Source organism: Pseudophryne corroboree, chromosome 11, assembly GCF_028390025.1.
Source record: "Pseudophryne corroboree isolate aPseCor3 chromosome 11, aPseCor3.hap2, whole genome shotgun sequence".
NCBI classification, from domain to species: Eukaryota; Metazoa; Chordata; class Amphibia; order Anura; family Myobatrachidae; genus Pseudophryne; species Pseudophryne corroboree.
Window position 1 is genome coordinate 27,387,459 of NC_086454.1, and position 27,455 is coordinate 27,414,913.

Below are 27,455 nucleotides of genomic sequence, written 5' to 3' on the forward strand. Positions count from 1 at the left end.
TATATAGATATAAGCTGCAGTATTACATTGTATCTAGATGGGGAAACAGGGACGTTACCAGTACTGTCAGGTTACCTAGTGTTCTGTATCTAGCCCTGAGCGTCTTGCTGTTCCTGGTCGCCTTTAGCTAGGTACACACCTATATAGTTACTGGGCTGATTAGCCTGGTCATTATACAGGTGTGTGTGTATATACAGGAGCTGATAAAAAGCTTACAGCGCTCCTGCAAACTGTCTGTCTGGGGGTCACATCTTATGACCGCTTTCTGTTACCCTGAACTCCCCTGTCTCATTTTTCCTAGGTGCTCTTATGCATGAACTGTCCAATGACGGTGCACGGAGACAGTTTGAGTTCTATTTGGAGGAGATGATTCTGCCCCTGATGGTCGCCAGTGCTCAGAGTGGGGAGCGGGAGTGCCATATTGTGGTCCTAACCGATGATGATGTGGTAGACTGGGATGAAGAATATCCTCCACAGATGGGAGAAGAATATTCTCAGAGTATGTATCTGCCTCTATACCTCTCCCTCTGACGCGGCTGCTGTACGCTGAGGATGACTGACCGTTACCTGCTCCCAGTGCCGCTGTGTATCTGACTACCTCTCCCAGTGCCGCTGTGTATCTGACTCTCTACCTCTCCCAGTGCCGCTGTGTATCTGCCTCTATACCTCTCCCAGTGCCGCTGTGTATCTGCCTCTATACCTCTCCCAGCGCCGCTGTGTATCTGCCTCTCTACCTCTCCCAGCGCCGCTGTGTATCTGCCTCTCTACCTCTCCCAGCGCCGCTGTGTATCTGCCTCTCTACCTCTCCCAGCGCCGCTGTGTATCTGCCTCTCTACCTCTCCCAGCGCCGCTGTGTATCTGCCTCTCTACCTCTCTACCTCTCCCAGCGCCGCTGTGTATCTGCCTCTCTACCTCTCTACCTCTCCCAGCGCCGCTGTGTATCTGCCTCTCTACCTCTCCCAGCGCCGCTGTGTATCTGCCTCTCTACCTCTCCCAGCGCCGCTGTGTATCTGCCTCTCTACCTCTCTACCTCTCCCAGCGCCGCTGTGTATCTGCCTCTATACCTCTCCCTCTGACGCAGCTGCTGTATGCTAATAATGACTGACCGTTACCTGCTCCCAGTGCCGCTGTGTGTCTGCCTCTATACCTCTCCCAGGGCCATATATATATATATCAGTCAGGATCCCGGCATCAGATCGCCACGCTTCGGCGGCGATCTTCCCACACTATTCTATTCCCCCTCGGGTGGTGGCATGGACCACCACTGTAGTGGGTTTACCAGGCGGCATTTTAACTGTTGTCGGGAATCCGGCGTCAGTAGTTCGACAGCCGGGACCCCGTCTGTCGGAAAATTAACTGCATCCAGTATTTACATATATCAGTGTGTATGTATATATGTATGTGTGTGTGTGTGTATATATATATATATATATATATATATATATATATATATATATATATATATATATATATATATATATATATATAATATGTGCATGTATAAGTGTTTGTGTGTGTGTATGTGTATATATATGTATATATATATATATATATATATATATATATATATATATATATATATATATGTGAGAAAATGGCGCCATCTAGTGTAGCTATCAGAAATATCCGGATGTGTGTTCACGAGCATAGGTCTATTTGGTTGTGCGCAGGTCTGACAGTGTACCTGTCTGTTCAGTTATTTACAGCACCAAGTTGTACAGATTCTTCAAATACATTGAAAACCGAGATGTGGCAAAGTCTGTTCTGAAAGAGAGAGGCCTTAAAAAGATCCGTCTGGGAATAGAAGGTGAGTTTACCTGCGTGTTACTCTTATGTATGTATCCATGTATGTCTATCTATTGTCATCATTCGTATCGTGTTTTCTCTTTCATCCATCTGGGGGACGCTGCGCCGTTACTTGTGGGTTAGAGGTGTGTGGTTGTGGAGTTTGGCACAGAACTATTAAGAACTGACCCCTCCCCCCTCTAACCCCTCCCATCTCCTTCCTGCCTAGCCAGCACCTCCGTTTTTGTTTTGTGCCTGTGGAGTACAGACACAGATTTTTCTCTCTGAAGATTTTAGTTAGGTATTTTATTATTTTATCACTTGGAGTGCCTAGTCCCTGTATACAGGTGACAGGTGCTACTAGAGTGCGGTTAGCTAGAGATTCCCACTCTATTCTGCCGCTGAAGGCCACCACACTTCGGTCACTGGGGCTGGATTCCTGTTCCTAAGAAGTCGGCAGTGAGGAGGTACAGGATAGACACAATCTGTCTCTGACAGTATTGGTCTATCCTTCCTATATAATATATATATATTTATTTATGTCTTTCATATTTATATTTATACTTGTGTGCCATTTCAAATTTAGCAGGAACTACGGTTATTTCTTCTGTACAGTCTGTGACGTTGAAAGATCCTACAGATAGGAAGATTGAAGCAATGCCTAAATCTGTTTTCTTTATCAGGTGTTTCTCTTCACCCACTTTTAGCTGGCGCTTGGGTCCTCAAGGCCGCGGATGACTGACTAGCACAGGTCATCTCTGGAAGGCAGTCTGACGATCCATCGGAAGCCATTCAATTAGCAGAACAGATTTCAGAAGGCTCTTACTTATGTGGGTAAGGCCTTGGTTGTTCCTGCTGCGCTACAATCCCGTATTTCTGCCTTGACCGTGACAACAAGACGGTCTCTTTGGTCTCGGGTTTGGAATGCCGATTTTGACTCCAAACAGACCTTGTCGGCGGTACCCTTTGAAGGTGAGTTCTCTTTAGGTCGGAATCAAAGAATATTATCTCACATTCTACAGAAGGAACCCCTTTCTTCCAGTTGCTCCTCCGAAACAGAATTCTACAAGGTTTCGGTACTTTCATATACAGGGGATACCCACGAAGGGAGGCATTCAGAGGTAGACATAAACCTGCCAACAAACCTACTGCATGACGGTTCACGATCCCCAGAGGGGTCAGTGACAGTTGAGACTCGGTTACTACAGTTCAAAGAAGGGTGGTTCCTGTCGAGACCAGATCGGTGGGTGACGGAGGTCATATCCAGAGAATATTTGTTAGATCACGAGGAACCAGTCCCATATCGGGTATTCATCACTCCTCTTTCAAATGGTCCCTTCAGACGTCGAGCTCTTAATCATGCAACAGCCATTTTTCTTACGAAATGAAGTAATTCTTCTAGGTCCCGCTCGGCAGAGAGGTCTGGGATTTTACTCGTGGACAAACTGGACGGTTCATTTCAACCCAAAAGTTCAAAATGGAATCCATCCTCGGTTATTGTCGCCAAGGAAACAGGGGGATATTTGGCCTAATTGGACATAAGACGCCTATCTGCTTGTTTCTATTTGGACGGGTCATCAATTTCTTCTGAGATTCGCTGTCGGCCTTGACATTTTCAGTTTCAGGCAGGAAATCAACATTTCTCTATCGTCCTAAGTGGATGCTGGGGTTCCTGAAAGGACCATGGGGAATAGCGGCTCCGCAGGAGACAGGGCACAAAAGTAAAGCTTTTACAGGTCAGGTGGTGTGTACTGGCTCCTCCCCCTATGACCCTCCTCCAGACTCCAGTTAGATTTTTGTGCCCGGCCGAGAAGGGTGCAATTCTAGGTGGCTCTCATAAAGAGCTGCTTAGAGAGTTTAGCTTAGGTTTTTTATTTTACAGTGATTCCTGCTGGCAACAGGATCACTGCAACGAGGGACAGAGGGGAGAAGAAGTGAACTCACCTGCGTGCAGGATGGATTGGCTTCTTGGCTACTGGACATGAAGCTCCAGAGGGACGATCACAGGTACAGCCTGGATGGTCACCGGAGCCACGCCGCCGACCCCCTCACAGATGCTGAAGCAAGAAGAGGTCCAGAATCGGCGGCTGAAGACTCCTGCAGTCTTCTTAAGGTAGCGCACAGCACTGCAGCTGTGCGCCATTTTCCTCTCAGCACACTTCACACGGCAGTCACTGAGGGTGCAGGGCGCTGGGGGGGGGCGCCCTGGGAGGCAAATGAAAACCTTTAAAAAGGCTAAAAATACCTCACATATAGCCCCAGAGGCTATATGGAGATATTTACCCCTGCCTAAATGTACTAAATAGCGGGAGACGAGCCCGCCGAAAAAGGGGCGGGGCCTATCTCCTCAGCACACGGCGCCATTTTCTGTCACAGCTCCGCTGGTCAGGAAGGCTCCCAGGTCTCTCCCCTGCACTGCACTACAGAAACAGGGTATAACAGAGAGGGGGGGCAAAATAAATGGCAATATATTAATATAAAAGCAGCTATAAGGGAGCACTTAATCATAAGGCTATCCCTGTCATATATAGCGCTTTTTGGTGTGTGCTGGCAGACTCTCCCTCTGTCTCCCCAAAGGGCTAGTGGGTCCTGTCTTCGTATAGAGCATTCCCTGTGTGTCTGCTGTGTGTCGGTACGTGTGTGTCGACATGTATGAGGACGTTATTGGTGTGGAGGCGGAGCAATTGCCAAATATGAGGATGTCACCTCCTAGGGGGTCGACACCAGAATGGATGCCTTTATTTGTGGAATTACGGGATAGCGTCAACTCGCTTAAGCAGTCGTTTGCCGACATGAGGCGGCCGGACACTCAATTAGTGCCTGTCCAGGCGCCTCAAACACCGTCAGGGGCTGTAAAACGCCCCTTGCCTCAGTCGGTCGACACAGACCCAGACGCAGGCACTGATTCCGGTGGTGAAGGTGACGAATCAACCGTATTTTCCAGTAGGGCCACACGTTATATGATTTTGGCAATAAAGGAGATGTTACATTTAGCTGATACTACAGGTACCACTAAACAGGGTATTATGTGGGGTGTGAAAAAACTACCAGTAGTTTTTACCGAATCAGAAGAATTAAATGACGTGTGTGATGAAGCGTGGGGTGCCCCGATAAAAAACTGCTAATTTCAAAGAAGTTATTGGCTTTATACCCTTTCCCGCCAGAGGTTAGGGAGCGCTGGGAAACACCTCCTAGGGTGGACAAAGCGCTAACACGCTTATCAAAACAAGTGGCGTTACCCTCTCCTGAGACGGCCGCACTTAAAGATCCATCAGATAGGAGGATGGAAAATATCCAAAAAGGTATATACACACATGCAGGTGTTATACTACGACCAGCTATTGCGACTGCCTGGATGTGCAGTGCTGGGGTAGTTTGGTCAGAGTCCCTGATCGAAAATATTGATACCCTGGACAGGGACAATATTTTACTGTCGTTAGAACAAATAAAGGATGCATTTCTTTATATGCGTGATGCACAGAGAGATATCTGCACACTGGCATCACGGGTAAGTGCTATGTTCATTTCGGCCAGAAGAGCTTTATGGACACGACAGTGGACAGGCGATGCGTAGAGGAGTTATTTGGGGTCGGTCTATCGGATTTGGTGGCCACGGCTACGGCCGGGAAATCCACCTTTCTACCTCAAGTCACTCCCCAACAGAAAAAGGCACCGACTTTTCAACCGCAGCCCTTTCGTTCCTTTAAAAATAAGAGAGCAAAGGGCTATTCATATCTGCCACGAGGCAGAGGACGAGGGAAGAGACAGCAACAGGCAGCTCCTTCCCAGGAACAGAAGCCCTCCCCGGCTTCTACAAAAGCCTCAGCATGACGCTGGGGCTTCACAAGCGGACTCGGGGGCGGTAGGCGGTCGTCTCAAGAATTACAGCGCGCAGTGGGCTCACTCGCAGGTAAATCCCTGGATCCTGCAGATAATATCTCAGGGGTACAGGTTGAAATTAGAGACAGAGCCACCTCGCCGTTTCCTGAAGTCTGCTTTACCAACGTCCCCCTCAGGAAGGGAGACGGTTTTGGAAGCCATTCACAAGCTGTATTCTCAGCAGGTGATAGTCAAGGTACCTCTTCTACAACAAGGGAAGGGGTATTATTCCACTCTTTTTGTGGTACCGAAGCCGGATGGCTTGGTAAGGCCTATTCTAAATCTGAAGTCCTTGAACCTGTACATAAAGAAGTTCAAGTTCAAGATGGAGTCACTCAGAGCAGTGATAGCGAACCTGGAAGAAGGGGACTTTATGGTATCCTTGGACATCAAGGATGCGTATCTCCACGTTCCAATTACCCCTCACACAGGGGTACCTCAGGTTCGTTGTACAAAACTGTCACTATCAGTTTCAGACGCTGCCGTTTGGTTTGTCCACGGCACCTCGGGTCTTTACAAAGGTAATGGCCGAGATAATATTTCTTCTTCGAAGAAAAGGCGTATTAATTATCCCATACTTGGACGATCTCCTAATAAGGGCAAGGTCCAGAGAACAGCTAGAGATGGGTTTAGCACTATCTCAAGAGGTGCTAAAGCAGCACGGATGGATTCTGAATATTCCAAAATCCCAATTAATGCCGACAACTCGTCTGCTGTTCCTGGGGATGATTCTGGACACAGTTCAGAAAAAGGTTTTTCTTCCCGAAGAAAAAGCCAAGGAGTTATCTGACCTGGTCAGGAACCTCCTAAAACCAGGAAAGGTGTCTGTACATCAATGCACAAGAGTCCTGGGAAAAAATGGTAGCTTCTTACGAAGCAATCCCTTTCGGCAGATTCCATGCAAAGGGATCTGTTGGACAAATGGTCAGGGTCGCATCTTCAGATGCACCTGCGGATAACCCTGTCGCCGAGGACAAGGGTATCCCTTCTGTGGTGGTTGCAGGAGGCTCATCTATTGGAGGGCCGCAGATTCGGCATGCAGGATTGGATCCTGGTGACCACGGATGCCAGCCTGAGAGGCTGGGGAGCAGTCACACAGGGAAGAAATTTCCAGGGAGTGTGGTCGAGCCTGAAAAAGTCTCTTCACATAAGCATTCTGGAACTAAGAGCAATCTACAATGCTCTAAGCCAGGCGGAACCTCTGCTTCAAGGAAGACCGGTGTTGATCCAGTCGGACAACATCACGGCAGTCGCCCATGTAAACAGACAGGGCGGCACAAGAAGCAGGAGGGCAATGGCAGAAGCTGCCAGGATCCTTCGCTGGGCGGAGAATCACGTGATAGCACTGTCAGCAGTATTCATCCCGGGCGTGGACAACTGGGAAGCAGACTTCCTCAGCAGACACGACTTTCACCCGGGAGAGTGGGGACTTCATCCAGAAGTTTTCCACATGCTATTAAACCGTTGGGTAAAACCAATGGTGGACATGATGGCGTCTCGCCTCAACAAAACACTGGACAGGTATTGCGCCAGGTCAAGAGATCCGCAGGCAATAGCTGTGGACGCGCTGGTAACACCTTGGGTGTACCAGTCGGTATATGTGTTTCCTCCTCTGCCTCTCATACCAAAGGTATTGAGGATTATACGGCAAAGAGGAGTAAGACTAGTGGCTCCGGATTGGCCAAGAAGGACTTGGTACCCGGAACTTCAAGAGATGGTCACGGACGATCCGTGGCCTCTACTTCTGAGAAGGGACCTGCTTCAGCAGGGTCCTTGTCTTTTTTAAGACTTACCGCGGCTGCGTTTGACGGCATGGCGTTTGAATGCCAGATCCTAAAAGGAAAAGGCATTCCAGAAGAAGTCATTCCTACCTTGATAAAGGCAAGGAAGGAAGTCACCGCAAAGCATTATCGCCGTATTTGGCGAAAATATGTTGCGTGGTGCGAGCAGCGGAGTGCTCCGATGGAGGAATTTCAACTGGGTCGTTTTCCTACATTTCCTGCAATCAGGATTGTCTATGGGTCTCAAATTGGGATCTATTAAGGTTCAAATTTCGGCCCTATCAATATTCTTCCAAAAAGAATTGGCCTCAGTCCCTGAGGTCCAGATTTTATCAAAGGAGTACTGCATATACAGCCTCCTGTGGTGCCTAAGGTGGCACCGTGGGATCTAAATGTAGTTTTAGATTTCCTCAAATCCAATTGGTTTGAACCACTAAAGAATGTGGATTTGAAATATCTCACATGGAAAGTGACTATGTTACTGGCCCTGGCTTCGGCCGGGAGAGTATCTGAACTGGCGGCTTTGTTTTATAAAAGCCCTTATTTAATTTTCCATTCGACGTAGGGCAGAGCTGCGGACGCGTCCGCATTTTCTCCCTAAGGTGGTATCAGCGTTTCACCTGAACCAGCCTATTGTAGTGCCTGCGGCTACAGACGACTTGAAGGACTCCAAGTTGTTGGACGTTGTCAGAGCCTTAAAAATATACATTTAAAGGACGGCTGGAGTCAGAAAATCTGACTCGCTGTTTATACTGTATGCACCCAACAAGTTGGGTGCACCTGCTTCTAAGCAGTCGATTGCTCGTTGGATTTGTAACAAAATTCAACTTGCACATTCTGTGGCAGGCCTGCCACAGCCTAAATCTGTTAAGGCCCATTCCGCAAGGAAGGTGGGCTCATCTTGGGCGGCTGCCCGAGGGGTCTCGGCATTACAACTCTGCCGAGCAGCTACGTGGTCAGGGGAGAACACGTTTGTAAATTTTTACAAAATTGATACCCTGGCAAAGGAGGACCTGGAGTTCTCTCATTCGGTGCTGCAGAGTCATCCGCACTCTCCCGCCCGTTTGGGAGCTTTGGTATAATCCCCATGGTCCTTTCAGGAACCCCAGCATCCACTTAGGACGATAGAGAAAATAAGAATTTACTTACCGATAATTCTATTTCTCGGAGTCCGTAGTGGATGCTGGGCGCCCATCCCAAGTGCGGATTATCTGCAATACTTGTACATAGTTATTGTTAACTAATTCGGGTTATTGTTTAGGAAGCCATCTTTCAGAGGCTCCTCTGTTATCATACTGTTAACTGGGTTTAGATCACAAGTTGTACGGTGTGATTGGTGTGGCTGGTATGAGTCTTACCCGGGATTCAAAATCCTCCCTTATTGTGTACGCTCGTCCGGGCACAGTACCTAACTGGAGTCTGGAGGAGGGTCATAGGGGGAGGAGCCAGTACACACCACCTGACCTGTAAAAGCTTTACTTTTGTGCCCTGTCTCCTGCGGAGCCGCTATTCCCCATGGTCCTTTCAGGAACCCCAGCATCCACTACGGACTCCGAGAAATAGAATTATCGGTAAGTAAATTCTTATTTATTCTGTATTTGGGTAATCTCTTGATCAAGGCAGGGTTGATTCTTCATCAGAACTTGCGTCTCGCTCTGCGGTCATTCGGATGAATAATATATTGTCTGAAGTCGTCTTTGCTTCCTTCACGGAAGATGATGTTTCTGGGACTTTTATTCGACACAACCAGAAAAGTGGTTCTTCCTCAGGACAAGATTCAGGACATACAGTCCAGAATTCGAACACGGCTACATTTACCGGTGGTTTCGGTTCTCCGATGCATGCAAGTGAGACAAGATGGTGGCAACCTTCAAGGCAGTTCCATGTGCCACGTTTCATACTCGACCCTTTTCAGGCTCAGATTCTCAACTGTTGGACTCGGACAGGGCCTCATCTCGAATTACTGTTGGCCCGCGTGTCTGTACAGACTCGTCAGTCGCTTCGCTGGAGGTTTCACAGATCCAATTTGACCAAAGTAGTTCCGTTCACAATTTGGTCTTGGGTGATGGTCACCACAAACACCGGCCTCAGAGGTTGGGGGGCGGTGTTTCAGACTCATCACTTTCAGGGACTCTGGACCAGTCAAGAGTTAAAGTTGCAGATCAGCATCTTGGAGTTAAGGACAATCCGGTATGCACTACTTCGGTTTCAAACCATGGTTCAGGGTCATCCAGTGCGGATTCAGTCCGACAGCGCCTCGGCAGTTGCTTACATAAACAAGGAAGGAGGTACTCGAAGCTTATCCGCAATGAAAGAAGTCGCTCAGACTCTCACATGGGCGGAACATTGGTTCCTGGCCATATTCGCGATTCATATTCCAGGAATCGAGAACTGGGAAGCGGATTTCTTAAGTCGTCACACGATGCATCCGGGAGAGTGGGAGTTTCACCAGGAGGTGTTTCTGACTCTAGTAGCCCGGTGGGGGTTGCCCGATGTAGATCTGATGGCGTCTCGCCTCAATAATAATCTTCCTCTCTACGGGTCGCTCAAGCAATTCTAATCGATGCACTGACAGCACCGTGGCACTTTCAACTGGGATATGTTTCCACCATTTCCACTGATTCCACGTCTGCTTAAACGCATTCAGAAAGAAGGTATCCCAATCATTTGGGTAGCCTCAGCTTGGCCACGCTGACAGTGGTACATTCTTCGTCACAATATGATCGTCGAGGAACCATTCCGACTCCCTCTGTGTCCGGATCTTCTGATTCAAGGACCAGGTCACCACCCAGGTTGGGTCGGCTGGCTTTGACTGTTTGGTTCTTGAACCCAACATTTTAAGGGGAAAGGGTTTCTCTAACGTCCTAGTGGATGCTGGGGAGTCCGTCAGGACCATGGGGAATAGCGGCTCCGCAGGAGACAGGGCACAAAAGCAAGCTTTTAGGATCACATGGTGTGTACTGGCTCCTCCCCCTATGACCCTCCTCCAAGCCTCAGTTAGGTTTTTGTGCCCGTCCGAGCAGGGTGCAATCTAGGTGGCTCTCTTAAAGAGTTGCTTAGAAAAAGTTTTTAGGTTCTTTATTTTCAGTGAGTCCTGCTGGCAACAGTCTCACTGCATCGAGGGACTTAGGGGAGAGAAGTGAACTCACCTGCGTGCAGGATGGATTGGCTTCTTAGGCTACTGGACACCATTAGCTCCAGAGGGAGTCGGAACACAGGTCTCGCCCTGGGGTTCGTCCCGGAGCCGCGCCGCCGACCCCCCTTGCAGATGCTGAAGATTGAAGAGGTCTGGAACCAGGCGGCAGAAGACTTTCAGTCTTCATCAGGTAGCGCACAGCACTGCAGCTGTGCGCCATTGTTGTCAGCACACTTCACACAGCGGTCACGGAGGGTGCAGGGCGCGGGGGGGGGGGCGCCTTGGGCAGCAATGTATAATACCTGTATGGCGAAAAATACATCACATATAGCCCTTGAGGCTATATGGATGTATTTAACCCCTGACAGATATCACAAACTCCGGAGAAGAAGCCCGCCGAAAAGGGGGCGGGGCCTATTCTCCTCAGCACACAGCGCCATTTTCCCTCACAGAAATGCTGGTGGGAAGGCTCCCATGCTCTCCCCTGCACTGCACTACAGAAACAGGGTTAAAACAGAGAGGGGGGGCACTGATTTGGCGATATGAATATATATTAAATGCTATAAGGGAGGAACACTTATATAAAGGTTGTCCCTATATAATTAAAGCGTTTTGGTGTGTGCTGGCAAACTCTCCCTCTGTCTCCCCAAAGGGCTAGTGGGTCCTGTCCTCTATCAGAGCATTCCCTATGTGTGTGCTGTATGTCGGTACGTGTGTGTCGACATGTATGAGGAAAATGTTGGTGAGGAGGCGGAGCAAATTGCCTGTAATGGTGATGTCACTCTCTAGGGAGTCGACACCGGAATGGATGGCTTATTTATGGAATTACGTGATAATGTCAACACGCTGCAAGCCGGTTGACGACATGAGACGGCCGGCGATCAAATTAGTACCTGTCCAGGCGTCTCAAACACTGTCAGGGGCTGTAAAACGCCCATTTACCTCAGTCGGTCGACACAGACCCAGACACGGACACTGATTTCAGTGTCGATGGTGAAGAAACAAACGTATTTTCCTGTAGGGCCACACGTTAAGGGCAATGAAGGAGGTGTTACATATTTCTGATACTACAAGTACCACAAAAAAGGGTATTATGTGGGATGTGAAAAAACTACCTGTAGTTTTTCCTGAATCAGATAAATTAAATGAAGTGTGTGATGATGCGTGGGTTTCCCCCGATAGAAAATTATTGGCGGTATACCCTTTCCCGCCAGAAGTTAGGGCGCGTTGGGAAACACCCCTTAGGGTGGATAAGGCGCTCACATGCTTATCAGAACAAGTGGCGGTACCATCTACAGATAGGGCCGTACTTAAGGAGCCAGCTGATAGGAGGCTGAAAAATATCCTAAAAAGTATACACACACATGCTAGTGTTATACTGCGACCAGCGATCGCCTCAGCCTGGATGTGCAGAGCTGAGGTGGCTTGGTCGGATTCCCTGACTAAAAATATTGATACCCTTGACAGGGACAGTATTTTATTGACTATAGAGCATTTAAAGGATGCATTTCTATATATGCGAGATGCGCAGAGGGATATTTGCACTCTGGCATCAAGAGTAAATGCGATGTCCATATCTGCAAGGAGATGTTTATGGACACGACAGTGGTCAGGTGATGCAGATTCCAAACGGCACAAAGATGTATTGCCGTATAAAGGGGAGGAGTTATTTGGGGTCGGTCCATGGGACCTGGTGGTCACGGCAACTGCTGGAAAATCCACCGTTTTTTACCCTAAGTCACATCTCTGCAGAAAAAGACACCGTCTTTTCAGCCTCAGTCCTTTCGTCCCTATAAGAGTCATATCTGCCCAGGGATAGAGGAAAGGGAAGAAGACTGCAGCAGGCAGCCCATTCCCAGGAACAGAAGCCCTCCAACGCTTCTACCAAGTTCTCAGCATGACGCTGGGACCGTACAGGACCCCTGGATCCTACAAGTAGTATCCAAGGGGTACAGATTGGAATGTCGAGACGTTTCCCCCTCGCAGGTTCCTGTAGTCTGCTGTACCAATGTCTCCCTCCGACAGGGAGGCAGTATTGAAAACAATTCACAAGCTGTATTCCCAGCAAGTGATAATCAAAGTACCCCTCCTACAACAAGGAAAGGGGTATTATTCCACACTATATGGTGGTACTGAAGCCAGAAGGCTAGGTGAGACCTATTCTAAATCTGAAATATTTGAACACTTACAAAAGTTCAAATCCAGATGGAGTCACTCAGAGCAGTGATAGCGAACCGGGAAGAAGGGGACTATATGGTGTCCCGGGACATCAGGGATGCTTACCTCCCATGTCCCAAAAATTTGCCTTTCTCACCGAGGGTACCTCAGGTTCGTGGTACAAAACTGTCACTATCAGTTTCAGACGATGCCGTTGGATTGTCCAAGGCACCCCGGGTCCTTACCAAGGTAATGACCAAAATGAGGATTCGTCTTCAAAGAAAATGGACGACTTCCTGATAAGAACAAGGTCCAGAGAACAGTTGGAGGTCGGAGTAGCACTATCTCAAGTAGTTCTACGACAACACGGGTGGATTCTAAATATTCCAAAACCGCAGTTGTTCCGACGACACGTCTGCTGGTCCTAGGGATGATTCTGGACACAGTCCAGAAAAAGGTGTTTCTCCCAGAGGAGAAAGCCAGGGAGTTATCCGAGCTAATCGGGATCCTCCTAAAACCAGGAAAAGTGTCAGTGCATCATTGCACAAGAGTCCTGGTAAAAATGGTGGCTTATTACGAAGCGATTCCATTCGGCAGATTTCACGCAAGAACTCTTCAGTGGGATCTGCTGGACAAATGGTCCGGATCGCATCTTCAGATGCATCAGCGGATAACCCTATATCCAAGGACAAGGGTGTCTCTCCTGTGGTGATTACAGAGTGCTCATCTTCTAGAGGGCCGCAGATTCGGCATTCAGGATTGGGTGCTGGTGACCACGGAGGCCAGCCTGAGAGGCTGGAGAGCAGTCACACAGGGAAAAAATTTCCAGGGAGTGTGATCAAGTCTGGAGAATTCTCTCCACATAAATATACTGGAGCTAAGAGCAAATTTATAATGCTCTAAACTTAGCAAGACCTCTGCTTCAAGGTCAGCCGGTATTGATCCAGTGGGATAACATCACGGCAGTCGCCCACGTAAACAGAAAGGGCGGCACAAGAAGCAGGAGGGCAGTGGTAAAACTGCAAGGATTTTTCGCTAGGCGGAAAATCATGTGATAGCACTGTCAGCAGTGTTCATTCCGGGAGTGGACGACTGGGAAGCAGACTTCCTCAGCAGGCACGACCTCCACCCGGGAGAGTGGGAACTTCATCGGGAAGTTTTCCGCATGATTGTGAACCGTTGGGAAAGACCAAAGGTGGACATGATGGCATCCCGCCCGAACAAAAAACGGGACAGGTATTGCGCCAGGTCACGAGACCTTCAGGCGATAGCTGTGGATGTCCTGGTAACACCGTGGGTGTAACAGTCGGTGTATGTGTTCCCTCCTCTGCTTCTCATAACCAAGGTATTGAGAATTATAAGACGTAGAGGAGTAAGAACTATACTCGTGGCTCCGGATTGGCCAAGAGGGACTTGGTACCCGGAATTTCAAGAGATGCTCACAGAGGACTAATGGCCTCGGGAGCTAAGAAGGGACTTGCTTCAGCAAGTACCATGTCTGTTCCAAGACTTACCGCGGCTGCGTTTGACGGCATGGCGGTTGAACGCCGGATCCTAAGGGAAAAGGCATTCCGGAAGAGGTCATACCTACCCTGGTCAAAGCCAGGAAGGAGGTGACCGCACAACGTTATCACCACATGTGGTGAAAATATGTTGCGTGGGTGAGGCCAGGAAGGCCCCACGAAGAAATTTCAACTAGGTCGATTTCTGCACTTCCTGCAAACAGGAGTGTCTATGAGCCTCAAATTGGGGTCCATTAAGGTTCAAGTTTCGGCCCTGTAGATTTTCTTCCAGAAAGAATTGGCTTCAGTTCCTGAAGTCCAGACATTTGTCAAGGGAGTATTGCATATACAGCCCCTTTTGTGCCTCCAGTGGCACCGTGGGATCTCAACGTAGTGTTGGGATTCCTCAAATCATATTGGTTTGAACTGCTCAAATCTGTGGATTTGAAATATCTCACATGGAAAGTGACCATGCTGTTGGCCCTGGCCTCGGCCAGGCGAGTGTTAGAATTGGCGGCTTTGTCTTACAAAAGCCCATATTTGATTTTCCATTCGGACAGGGCAGAACTGCGGACTCGTCCCCAGTTTCTTCCTAAGGTGGTGTCAGCGTTTCACCTGAAACAACCTATTTTGGTGCCTGCGGCTACTAGGGACTTGGAGGACTCCAAGTTGCTAGACGTTGTCAGGGCCCTGAAAAAAAAAAAAAAAAAAAAAAAAAAAAAAAAAAAATATATATATATATATCTCCAGGACGGCTGGAGTCAGAAAGTCTGACTTGCTGTTTATATTGTATGCACCCAAAAAGCTGGGTGCTCCTGCTTCTAAGCAGACTATTGCTCGTTGGATTTGTAGTACAATTCAGCTTGCACATTCTGTGGCAGGCCTGCCACAGCCAAAATCTGTAAATGCCCATTCCACAAGGAAGGTGGGCTCATCTTGGGCGGCTGCCCGAGGGGTCTCGGCTTTACAACTTTGCCGAGCAGCTACGTGGTCAGGGGGGAACACGTTTGTAAAATTCTACAAATTTGATACCCTGGCTGAGGAGGACCTGAAGTTCTCTCATTCGGTGCTGCAGAGTCATCCGCACTCTCCCGCCCGTTTGGGAGCTTTGGTATAATCCCCATGGTCCTGACGGAGTCCCCAGCATCCACTAGGACGTTAGAGAAAATAAGATTTTACTTACCGATAAATCTATTTCTCATAGTCCGTAGTGGATGCTGGGCGCCCATCCCAAGTGCGGATTGTCTGCATTACTTGTACATAATTATTGTTACAAAAATCGGGTTATTATTGTTGTGGGCCATCTTTTCAGAGGCTCCTTCGTTGTTATCATACTGTTAACTGGGTTCAAATCACAAGTTGTACGGTGTGATTGGTGTGGCTGGTATGAGTCTTACCCGGGATTCAAGATCCTTCCTTATTGTGTACGCTCGTCCGGGCACAGTACCTAACTGAGGCTTGGAGGAGGGTCATATGGGGAGGAGCCAGTACACACCATGTGATCCTAAAAGCTTGCTTTTGTGCCCTGTCTCCTGCGGAGCCGCTATTCCCCATGGTCCTGACGGAGTCCCCAGCATCCACTACGGACTATGAGAAATAGATTTATCGGTATGTAAAATCTTATTTTTTTTCTCGTCTTGTTGTGTAAACGATGATTCAGGCTAGAAAACCGGTGACTTCTAGAGTTACCACAGAGTGTGGCGTATTTACATTGGTGTGAAAAGCGTGGTTTAACACCGGATTTGTTTCGTATTCCTCGTCGGTTATACTTCCTTCAGGAGGGTCTCAATAAGGGTCTGAGACTTCTTCACTGAAGGGTCAAGTTTCTGACTTATCGGTTCTTTCTTTCAAAAGAGACTGGCTATCTTTCCAGAAGTTCAGACGTTCCTTCAGGGAGTTCTTCGGATTCAGCCACCTTTTGTTCCTCTGGTTCCTCCCTGGGACTGTAACTTAGTCTTTACGGCTCTTCAGTATTCTCCATTTGAACCTTTGGAATCTGTAAAATTGCGGTATCTAACGTTCAAAAGTTGTCTTCCTATTGACAATTGCCTCCGCAGGACGAGTATCTGCATGGACAGCTCTTTCTTGCAGACCACCCTTGTTGAGGTTTCATGATAGCCGGGTGGTTCTGCTAACAAAAACCTTCCTTCCTTACGAAAGTTGTGTCAGCGTTTCATCTACATTAGGACATTGTCCTTCCAGCGTTTACTCCTTCTCCTTCCAGGGAGGATTCCCATTTGGCTCTCTTAGATATGCTTAGGGCCTTACGGATTTATTTATCTTGTCCGGATCCTGTCTGTCGTACGGCTGCATTGTTAGTTTTTAATTGATGCGCCCAAACGAGATTGGCCGGCTTCCAACAACACAGTGGCTCGTTGGGTGATTTTGCCATAAAAACAGTTTTCTGATATTTCAGTTTCTGAATCGATTCCAGCTCATTCGAGTTGGAGCTTCTTGGGCTGCTCGCGGGAGTGCATCTATTGAGCAGCTATGAAGGGCGGCGACTTGGTCGCCTGTGCATACGTTTCAAAACGGGTTTACCGTTTTTCATATTTTCAATTTGGAGACTGCCTCTGTTGGGCGTCAAATTTTACGGACGGCTATGCCGTCTACTTCTCCCTCCACTCATTAGCTTGCTTTGGGAAATCCCACAAGTAACGGCGCAGCGTCCCCCAGATGGATGAAAGAGAAATAAGGATTTTTGTTTACTTACCGCAAAATCTCTTTCTCTGATTCCATCTGGGGGACGCTGCGATCCCTCCCATATGGTTGTCTGGTTTAACCAGTAAATTTTTTCGGTCTATCTCCTTTGGCTTGGCTAAACGTTAACTGAGGTGCTGGCTGGGCAGGGAGGGGTTAGAGGGGGGAGGGGTCAGTTCTTAATAGTTCTGTGCCAAACTCCACAACCACACACCTCTAACCCACAAGTAACGGCGCAGCGTCCCCCAGATGGAATCAGAGAAAGAGATTTTAGGGTAAGTAAACAAAAATCCCTATTTTATTTGCAGCATCACACACATTTACAGTAGGACAAACAAATAATACAATGTAACAAGTGTTCTTCCACAAAATATGACCCTGCTAATAACGGTAGCACTTGGTGACTGGGTGGGCTGAAAGCCTCAGAGCCACTGACTGTTTAGGGGAGTGCAGGAGCAGGTCCCTCAGTGCGACATTTTAGGGGTGGGGGAAGTGCTGTGATACCGATCTGATTCACAGTCTGTGCAGACATATGCAGATGTCGCAGCTGCAGGGATTTGTTTTGTCTCCAACTGGAGGTGTCTCGGGTCCACTGACCTTCTGAGCATGCAGCTGGGCCGTCGGAAGTAAGACACCGGAGCCATTAAACTGCTTGCGGGATCGCAGACGCGACACACCTGTTACCAGCAACAAATTGTGCGAATAAATCCGCAGTGTGACCGCCGTTCCATCTCGGAGTCTGGCCTAGTGTCTGTATCTCCGTTATCTTGACTGTTTCTGCACCTAGACGGAGGTTTAGTCGCGCCTAGGCGATAGCGTAGGTTGCTGAGTTTAATCACGGACAGGCGCGTTGAGACACGACTAGATACTCAGCATGCAATACACATCACCACCACTGGGTGGCTAATGCTCCACTAATCCAGTACTTTAGTTCGAATAGCGGAGGATTGATCTACAGTACAAGCTCTGGCAAATGGTCAGTGACTACTGTAATCTTAATGTACACTCCTGTACTGCATACTGTGCACACAGATGATGACCAATGGTCAGACGGAGAGAATAAAAATAAAAATTGTTTATACAGACGCAAATGAACGTGTTAAAACGCTTGTGTATGCAGATGCAACTGTGTGAAAGGAATAATGTAGCTCATTGACTTTAAAGTATGTACAGTGCACTAAATACTGTGTTTTGAAATAGGAGTGTCCGAGTCCCCTAACGGCATAAACGAACACCAATGGGAAGGAATCGCTGCTTGCATTAGTTTTAAAATTGTGTGGGGTCCCCCCTCCTAAGCATAACCAGCCTCGGCCTCTTTGAGCCAGTCCTGGTTGTTAAAATACAAGGGTAAAAATGCATAGGGTTCCCGCGTATTTAGACAACCAGCACCGGGCTCTTTGTCCGGTCCTGGTTCCAAAAATACGAGGGACAAAAGAAGTAGGGGTCCCCCGTATTTTAAAATCAGCACTGGGCTCCACTAGCCAGAGAGCTAATGCCACAGCCGGGGGAATCTTTTATACTGGTCCCTGTGGCCGTGGTATTACCCCCCCCCCCCCAAATACATGGAACCCCTTTACTCGAATGCCGGGACCCCCCCGTGACTAAAAAAACGCCTCATGACAGATACACAAGCTCATGTGTAAATGTACAGTAAGCAGTGATTCCTTGCCATTGGTTTTAGATTATGCCCTAATGGCTAGGGGACTTGGCCGCTCACTTACTGTACTGTATCCCTGACTTCAATGGACCATACTGTACACGTCTGTATATACTATATTTATTAATTGAGCACTCTACGGGTCCTCATTGCCCCTGTGTATTTTAGCTAGGGTATTGAGACACTCCTTCAGCATTGCCCTGTAGTCTGCAGAACCTATGCCGTCGCTCGCTCCACGGCTGAGGGCTTCCACGGGGCAAGGGGTAGATAACGGGCGGCGGCCAATTTGCTATGCGATCGAGTCCGGCGTATCGCATACAGTACCCTCCAACTGTACCTTTTTTGGAGGCACAGTACCTTTTTTTTTTTTTTTTTTCCTTCTTCTTTTTTTTTTTTTATGGTCTGTACCTGCCAAAAAGGGCTTTTGACTCTCCAAATTAACAGTGAAAGTATAGGAAAAGGAGCGTGGCCTCACCCCTTTTATCCGTGGCCACGCCCCCTCTCCTAATTTGAACCGGTTTTCATGTGTAAAATGTTGGAGGGTATGGTACAGTATCGTAGTGTGCATAGCTCGCCTATCACCCCTGTGTATTTTAGCTAGGGTATTCAGACGCTCCTTCAGCATTGCACTGTAGCCTGCAAAGCCTATGCCGTCGCTCGCCCCATAGCCGAGCGCTGCCACAAGGCGGGCGGTCAAGGACGCTGGACATTGTATCAACTTGGTATACGATCGAGTCCGGTGTATCGTAATGTGGTAAGCTCGCCTAGCTCTATTGCCCCTGTGTATTTTGCTAGGGTATTCAGACGCTCCTTAAGCATTGCCCTGTAACTTGCAAAACCTATGGTGTCGCTCGCTCGATAGCTACCACGAGGCACGGGTCACGGGTGCTAGCCATTTCAATCGAGTCTGGCCTGCTACAGAAATGTATGTGTATGTGCATAGAACATTATCCTCGTAGCCGCTGTGTATTTTATAGAATACCAGCTCCTGCAGCTTTGCCCTGCTTTATGTAAGACTTGTGTGAAAGTATAGTACAGTACAATAGTAACAAAAATAAAAAAAATAATAAAGTGTAAGTAAAAAATTAACATGTATTCGCACTTTGGGAATCGAACCAGGGTCTCTAAGTATGGGAAGCTAAACACTACACCACTCAGGCACGTCGCCGATTTGACAGATGCATAAGCCCATTGGTTTTGATTATGCCGTAATGGGTAAGGGATATGGAAGCTAACACATCCCTAACATCAATAGACCACACTGTACCTGTAACACGTTCATCTGCGTCTGTGTACACTACTGGTTTTATTTGTTGATCTGTCTGCGGGACTTGGACGCTCACATATTCTTAATGTCAATGGACTATACCGTGGCTTTATCACGTTCGTTTGCGTCTGTATATACTGTACTACTGTATTTAAGTCTGTATACTGTGACATACAGTACATAGATGGGTCCATGTTTATCTTGACCTTTAATAGGATTAACTGAGACTGGCCAGTCGGACTTAATCCACTGCTGTAATGACTTAATCCCCTGCTGTATTGTTCTCTGTATTGTATTGCAGCTGAGAACAATAGATGAAGGGTTTATGTTAATAAACCATGTTGTGCCTAGGCGCAGCAAACTAGCCAAGATAACTGTGGACCCATCTTGTATCTCCAAAGTTCTGCACTTACACCAAATACCAGCATCAGCGGGTACTCTGTAACGATCCACATGAATCGAATATACAATCCCAAATTTTTTAATAGGAGATTCTGTTAGTAGCTGTATAGCTGTGTACATTATTTACTGCTGTAAGCTTGAAAAAGGTCCGGACGGGACCGAAACGTCGCTGAACATGGTATTGTAAGCACTTACTGATTGAATAAAATCTGTTGCATTTAAAAAAAAAAGAAAGTGCCTGGCTTTGGGATTGTATATTATGTATGTATGTAAACATTTATAGATGCAAATTCTGCGTGTTGGTTACTCCCTATATGAAGCATAGTGTTGTACCGACGGTGGGAGTGTACTCTGGTGAAAGAGCTGATTTCAGTTAACACGGGCGGCCATATCTTATCATGACTTCTCCCTTCTAGGCTACCCTACATACAAGGAGAAAGTGAAAAAGAGGCCAGGCGGGCGTCCCGAGGTCATCTACAATTACGTGCAGCGACCCTTCATCAGGATGTCTTGGGAGAAGGAAGAGGGCAAAAGCCGACACGTGGACTTTCAGTGTGTTAAAAGTAAATCCATCACAAACTTGGCGGCAGCTGCTGCTGATATTCCGCAGGACCAGCTGGTGGTCATGCACCCTACCCCTCAAGTGGACGAGCTGGACATCTTACCCAATCATCCTACGCCGGGCAACAACGACACAGATCCAGACGGGCAAAACTCTACCTTATAATAAAGACTTCAGTTCACACGCTACCGGGAGCAGCTGTGTGCAAGTTCTTGCCATCCACGTGCAATGTCTAATCAGGCCTAGCAGGAGTGGCGTTCCGCAGGCACTGGTGAGGTATTGTTACAATCAGTACACTTGATAAAAAGGGCAACACTGCCACTTGTGAGGTGTGTACTATACAGGTGGGATGTTTTGGTTGTACTGTGTGGACTATTTGTTTTACAGACCAAAGGAACAGGCAGGCGTTCCGGCTTTGTAATGTGTTACTGGTGTGCTTGTGATGTTGGCTCTCAGCCTCTCTCCCCCTCGCATCGTAAAGATCCCCGATATCAAAGGTTTCGTTTTTTCCTCCCCTATTACCGGGGTACACGTAATATTATTTCATAGTGGCACTTTATGGATGATTTCAGATGGTGATTTGTAAAGTCATTTTATAGTATATTAGTGCATCTATAAAATGTTACGTTTGGCTGTATAGGCGTCTTAGTCCCCGATAAAATGTATTCATTGAGCACAAAGGGGATGTTTTCTTCAGGCACTGGAGTGTTTCACTTAGGGACAGAGTTCCTCTCCGAGGAAACCGCGTCACCCAACTCTGGGAGCTGCGTCAGATCGACTCCACAGAGCGGAGTTGGAGCACGCAATCGATGCCTTACACAACACCATCTTTCCGGGGCAAGGTTTACCAATAGGACAACTCTTTATTAAATGATTGTATGTTTTGCATTTAAATAAAACGTTATTATTTTAAGACGCCTGGGTAAGTTGTATTTACTATTACATGTCGGGACATATGCATACTTTATCTGACACAGACCAGCAATCAGTGGGGATAACTGCATGACAATCAATCAATGAATGTGGTTTGGAGATGGTTTGGGGATATTATGAAAACATGGCCTGTAAACAAAAAAGAAACCCCAAACCTAAAAATGGCTGAGTTTAAGCAGTTTAGTACTTCTGTTACTCCTGATTAGCTTTCTCCCAATTTACAGCCATCTCTGTCCCCCTGCCCTGTACTGGCAGGTTCTTCTGTCCCTATGTATTACTACTTTACTCTAATACAGAAATGTATCCTCCTCTCTCCCCGTCCCCCCTGGCACACATTGCCAACACACCACCTCTGCCCCGGTCACATGTCTGCTCAACCCTTTCTTACCTGCTGTTTGCTCCATCATCAAAGTACTCGAGTTTGTACTCATCTGTGACCCGTTCCACGATTCTGTCAGCTCACTTCAATGAAGGTCTCTCGCTCAGCCACACTACAGGAATGGCAGGTGTCAGGGTGGTTGGATTCTGATTGCTACGTTCTCTAGCTGCACTACCTGTACTGAAGTCATTTCAGCATTTGCCTCTCCATTTCAGAGTCAACATCTGTCCTCTGTTACAGTACATCCCACCCCCAGTCTCTCAAGTCCTTGGCATCTTTGCAGCCTCACCTTCTGCCCACTGTCATTCTTCAATCTCAACGTGGTCACCTACAGGCGTACTGTCACTGCTTCCTCTAACTTCTCACGTCATCCTCACTCCCACCGGAGACTGTGGTCATTCCCTTTACCCTAGTGTTCCATCTCCAACTGGCATTTCTCAGCTCTTTAACCAGACTCCCCCCTAAATTGACACTTGTACCCGTCGTGCAGACCCCCCTGCAGCAATGTTACCTCTTTCTGTACATGGCTTTATTGAATCTACAACTTGCACGTTCTCCTTCCACTGGTCTTGGCCCTCTGCTTTTTTCTGTATAGATTTTCTCTAGGTGAGCAAGTCACATCCTTCTCTTATCCCATGTTGCACCGCTCCTTTAAGCTCCTCCTCTCTAATCCTCCCAGTGGCACTATAACAAAACTGACCGACCCCATCCCCCAGCTTAGTTTCCCATGGTTACGTCGCCATCTTTCAAAACATTGCCAAAGTGGCTCTTTACCCTCATGGTACACCAATTGCCTCTCTGAGCTGCATATTATCCAGGTATGTGCTCTACCCCCGTGCAAAATACTGGCGACAACTGGAGGCCACTTCTGATTGGTAGTGTGCGGCTGCATCGCTCTTGTACTATTACGATCCGTCTGCGGCAGGTAAGATGACCTTGTTTTTGAGAGAACAGATTTTTGTATTTAATTGAACTTGATCAGTACCTGAACGTATGTATTCGTGTCTGCATGTAATGCCTTTAATATTGCAAGTGCAATAATACTTTAGTAATAACTTGATGTCAACAATTTATTTTGTATAAAAATATATAGCCGTATATCCTGAAGTGTCCGGGGCACATTCTACTGTATCCTGGCATCAGCCTGGCACATATATACTACCCTAGCAGAGTTGGTCGCTCAGCCCAAATCACAATCCAGTCTTAATAAGATTGTTGGAACATTCTAGTGTGTCACAGAATGAGGATGTAGCCAGCGTCCCGACAGTCAGGATTGTGCCGCTGAGTATTAGAGTAAAGGGGGGTACACACGGAGAGATCCGTGCTTAAAATCTAAGCAATCTTGCTAGATTGCTTAGATTTTAAGCACGGATCTGCCGTGTGTATGCCCTCCAGCGATACCGATGCGCGGCCCCGCGCATCGCTATCGCCGGTGCTAGATTGAGCTGCATGCAGGCTCAATCTAGCGGGTCGCTCACTTCACCGTTGTGTGAAGTGAGCGGCCCCCCGTCGGCTTTCCCCCTCGCTCAGCACATCGCGCTGTGCTGAGCGGGGTGAGAGATGTGTGCTGAGCGGTCTGTGTTAAGATCGCTCAGCACACATCTCTCCCGTGAGTACCCCCCTTTAGGGTAAGGGTTACAGTAATTACCAAAATGTGTTGAAGTTTTGACAGGCGGGATGCTGTTGTGGTTATCTGCATCCTGTCTGGATCCCATACCCAACCCACAGAATAAGTATCTGTGTCTGGTAATAGGTGTATTCCTAAACGTTTTATTTATAATTATTCACACCGCTTCGTATGGCGTAATGATCCAGATATCCGGGATCAGGGGCCGGATGTAATGACCTCCGATTTGGCCAGAGGTGCGGGTTCCCGGCCGAACTCCTATTTTTTTTTTAAAGCAGCAATCCTTTACAAGGCACGGTTTTGCTTCGTAAATGATTGGCGCTTTAAAAAAATGTAATTTTGGCCAGGAACCCGCACCTCTGGCCAAATCGGAGGTCGTTACATCCGGCCCCAGGTCCTTCTGTCTGTATTAGTGATAAATAATACCCCTTTTCCACCTACGAGCACGGGTCGCAGCCGGGAGCCTGACACCGGGCCTCCCCCCCTGCTGCGACCCGTGCTCGGCCCCTTTCCCATCAGCAGTCACAACCCGGCATATGCAGGATTGGTGACGCTTCTAGTGACGCGGCAGGGGCGGTGCAGGGAGATCACATGATCTTCCATACAGTGTAAACGGGAGCCGTGTCGCATCGACACGGCTCCCGTTTACACTACAACCCTACCCGGATCATTCCCGTGTCCTACCCAGGTAGATAGCCGGGTAGGATTCACGGGTCACTTGATCCGGGTTTACCCTTTTCCACTTGCAAAAAACACGGGTAAATGCGCGTCCCTGTGCATTTACCCGTGTTTTTTGAGCTAGTGGAAAAAGGGGTATAAGACTCTCACGGTATCTGTGAAATGTAACACTAAAATCTTCCAAGCATATAGCAGGAAAATTAGAGATAAACTACAGCAAGAAACCCAGTGGCGCTTCAGTTCACTCCCCAGGTCTCATGGATTTTAGACTTTCATCATTTAGGGATATTTACTATATGAAAATAAAGGGCATATTTAGTGAAGTACCGTTTTAATATGACATATACACACATACAAATTGTGTTTGCATATTTCTCTGACGTCCTAGTGGATGCTGGGAACTCCGTAAGGACCATGGGGGATAGACGGGCTCTGCAGGAGACTGGGCACTCTAAAAGAAAGATTAGGTACTATCTGGTGTGCACTGGCTCCTCCCTCTATGCCCCTCCTCCAGACCTCAGTTAAAATCTGTGCCCGGCCAGAGCTGGATGCACCTAGTGGGCTCTCCTGAGCTTGCTAGAAAAGAAAATATTTGTTAGGTTTTTTATTTTCAGTGAGATCTGCTGGCAACAGACTCACTGCTACGAGGGACTGAGGGGAGAGAAGCGAACCTACCTGCTTGCAGCTAGCTTGTGCTTCTTAGGCTACTGGACACCATTATCTCCAGAGGGTTCGGACACGGGGCCTGACCTCGATCGTCCGTTCCCGGAGCCGCGCCGCCGTCCCCCTTGCAGAGCCAGAAGACAGAAGAGAACGACGAAAACGGCGGCTGAAGACTCCTGTCTTCATTAAGGTAGCGCACAGCACTGCAGCTGTGCGCCATTGCTCCCACAGCACACCACACACACCGGTCACTGTAGGGTGCAGGGGGCAGCAATTATAATACCTTTTGGCACAAATTATACACATAATACAGTCTGGCACTGTATATGTGTGCAAACCACTGCCATTAAGTCACACAACGCAGGACAGAAGCCCGCCGCTGAGGGGGCGGGGCCTTCTTCCTCAGCACACCAGCGCCATTTTCCCTTCACAGCTCCGCTGGAAGCAGCTCCCCAGGCTCTCCCCTGCAGTATCTGGATACAAGAAGGGTAAAAAAGAGAGGGGGGGCACTTAAATTTAGGCGCAAATAAGATAAGTAAGCAGCTATTGGGAAAAATCACTTATTATAGTGTACATCCCTGTGTTATATAGCGCTGTGGTGTGTGCTGGCATACTCTCTCTCTCTGTCTCTCCAAAGGACTTTGTGGGGTCCTGTCCTCAGTCAGAGCATTCCCTGTGTGTGTGCGGTGTGTCGGTACGGCTGTGTCGACATGTTTGAGGAGGGTTACGTGGAGGCGGAGCAGGGGCAGATTAGTGTGGTGTCGCCCCCGACGGGGCCGACACCTGATTGGATGGATATGTGGAAGGTCTTAACCGACAGTGTCAACTCCTTACATAAAAGGTTCGATGACGCAGCAGCCTTGGGACAGCCGGGGTCTCAGCCCGCGCCTGCCCAGGCGACTCAGAGGCCGTCAGGGGCTCTAAAACGCCCTCTGGCTCAGATGGTAGACACAGATGTCGACACGGAGTCTGACTCCAGTGTAGATGAGGATGAGACAAATGTACAGTCTACAAAGGCCATCCGATGCATGATTACTGCAATGAAAGATGTATTGCACATTTCTGACGTTAACCCGGTTACCACCAAGAGGGGTATTATGTTTGGGGAGAATAAGCAGCCAGTGACTTTTCCCCCATCTGATGAATTAAATGATTTGTGTGAAGAAGCGTGGAGTTCCCCCTGATAAGAAACTAGAGATTTCTAAGAGGTTACTGATGGCGTACCCTTTCCCGCCAACGGATAGGTTACGTTGGGAAACATCCCCTAGGGTGGACAAGGCGCTCACACGCTTATCTAAAAGGGTGGCACTGCCGTCTCAGGATACGGCCGCCCTAAAGGAGCCTGCGGATAGAAAGCAGGAAGCTATCCTGAAGTCTGTGTATACACACTCTGGTACTCTACTGAGACCTGCTATTGCTTCAGCCTGGATGTGTAGTGCTGCAGCAGCATGGACTGATACCCTGTCAGACAACATTGATTCCTTCGACAGGGATACTATTTTGCTAACCATGGAACATATAAAAGACGTCGTCTTATATATGCGGGATGCCCAGAGGGACATTTGCCTTCTGGCATCTAGAATTAATGCAATGTCCGTTTCTGCCAGGAGAGTATTATGGACTCGGCAGTGGACAGGTGATGCTGATTCTAAAAAACACATGGAGGTTTTGCCTTATAAGGGTGAGGAATTGTTTGGGGATGGTCTCTCGGACCTCGTATCCACAGCAACAGCTGGGAAGTCGACTTTTTTACCTCAGGTTCCCTCACAGCCTAAGAAAGCACCGTATTATCAAATGCAGTCCTTTCGGCCTCAGAAAGGCAATCGGGTCAGAGGCGCATCCTTTCTAGCCAGAGGCAGGGGTAGAGGAAAGAAGCTGCACCAGGCAGCCAGTTCCCAGGAACAAAAATCCTCCCCTGCTTCCACTAAGTCCACCGCATGACGTTGGGGCTCCACTGGCGGAGCCAGGTGCGGTGGGGGCGCGTCTCCGAAACTTCAGCAACCAGTGGGTTCGCTCACAAGTGGATCTCTGGGCTGCACAAATTGTATCTCAGGGATACAAGCTGGAGTTTGAGGCGACTCCCCCTCGCCGTTACCTCAAATCAGCCTTGCCAGCTCCTCCCAGGGAAAGGGAGATAGTACTGGCGGCAATTCACAAGCTGTACCTCCAGCAGGTGATAATCAAGGTCCCCCTCCTTCATCAGGGAAGGGGTTACTATTCCACAATGTTTGTGGTACCGAAACCGGACGGTTCGGTGAGACCCATTCTAAATTTAAAATCCTTGAACACTTATATAAAGAAGTTCAAGTTCAAAATGGAATCGCTCAGGACGGTTATTGCAAGCCTG

At 48.1% G+C, this 27,455-nt stretch overlaps 1 protein-coding gene across 2 annotated transcripts in view; it reads left to right on the forward strand.

The window, feature by feature from the left end:
• BTBD10 (BTB domain containing 10) overlaps positions 1–21,741 on the forward strand; it is a 129,764-nt gene extending 108,023 nt beyond the window's left edge. For both annotated transcript variants that reach the window (XM_063946399.1, XM_063946400.1), the window contains 3 exons: positions 302–499; positions 1,697–1,807; positions 20,683–21,741. In XM_063946399.1, coding sequence (XP_063802469.1) covers positions 302–499; positions 1,697–1,807; positions 20,683–20,993 — 620 coding nt within the window. In that variant the 3' untranslated portion in view covers positions 20,994–21,741. The remainder of the gene's footprint in view (positions 1–301; positions 500–1,696; positions 1,808–20,682) is intronic.
• Positions 21,742–27,455: the final 5,714 nt, after the last annotated feature.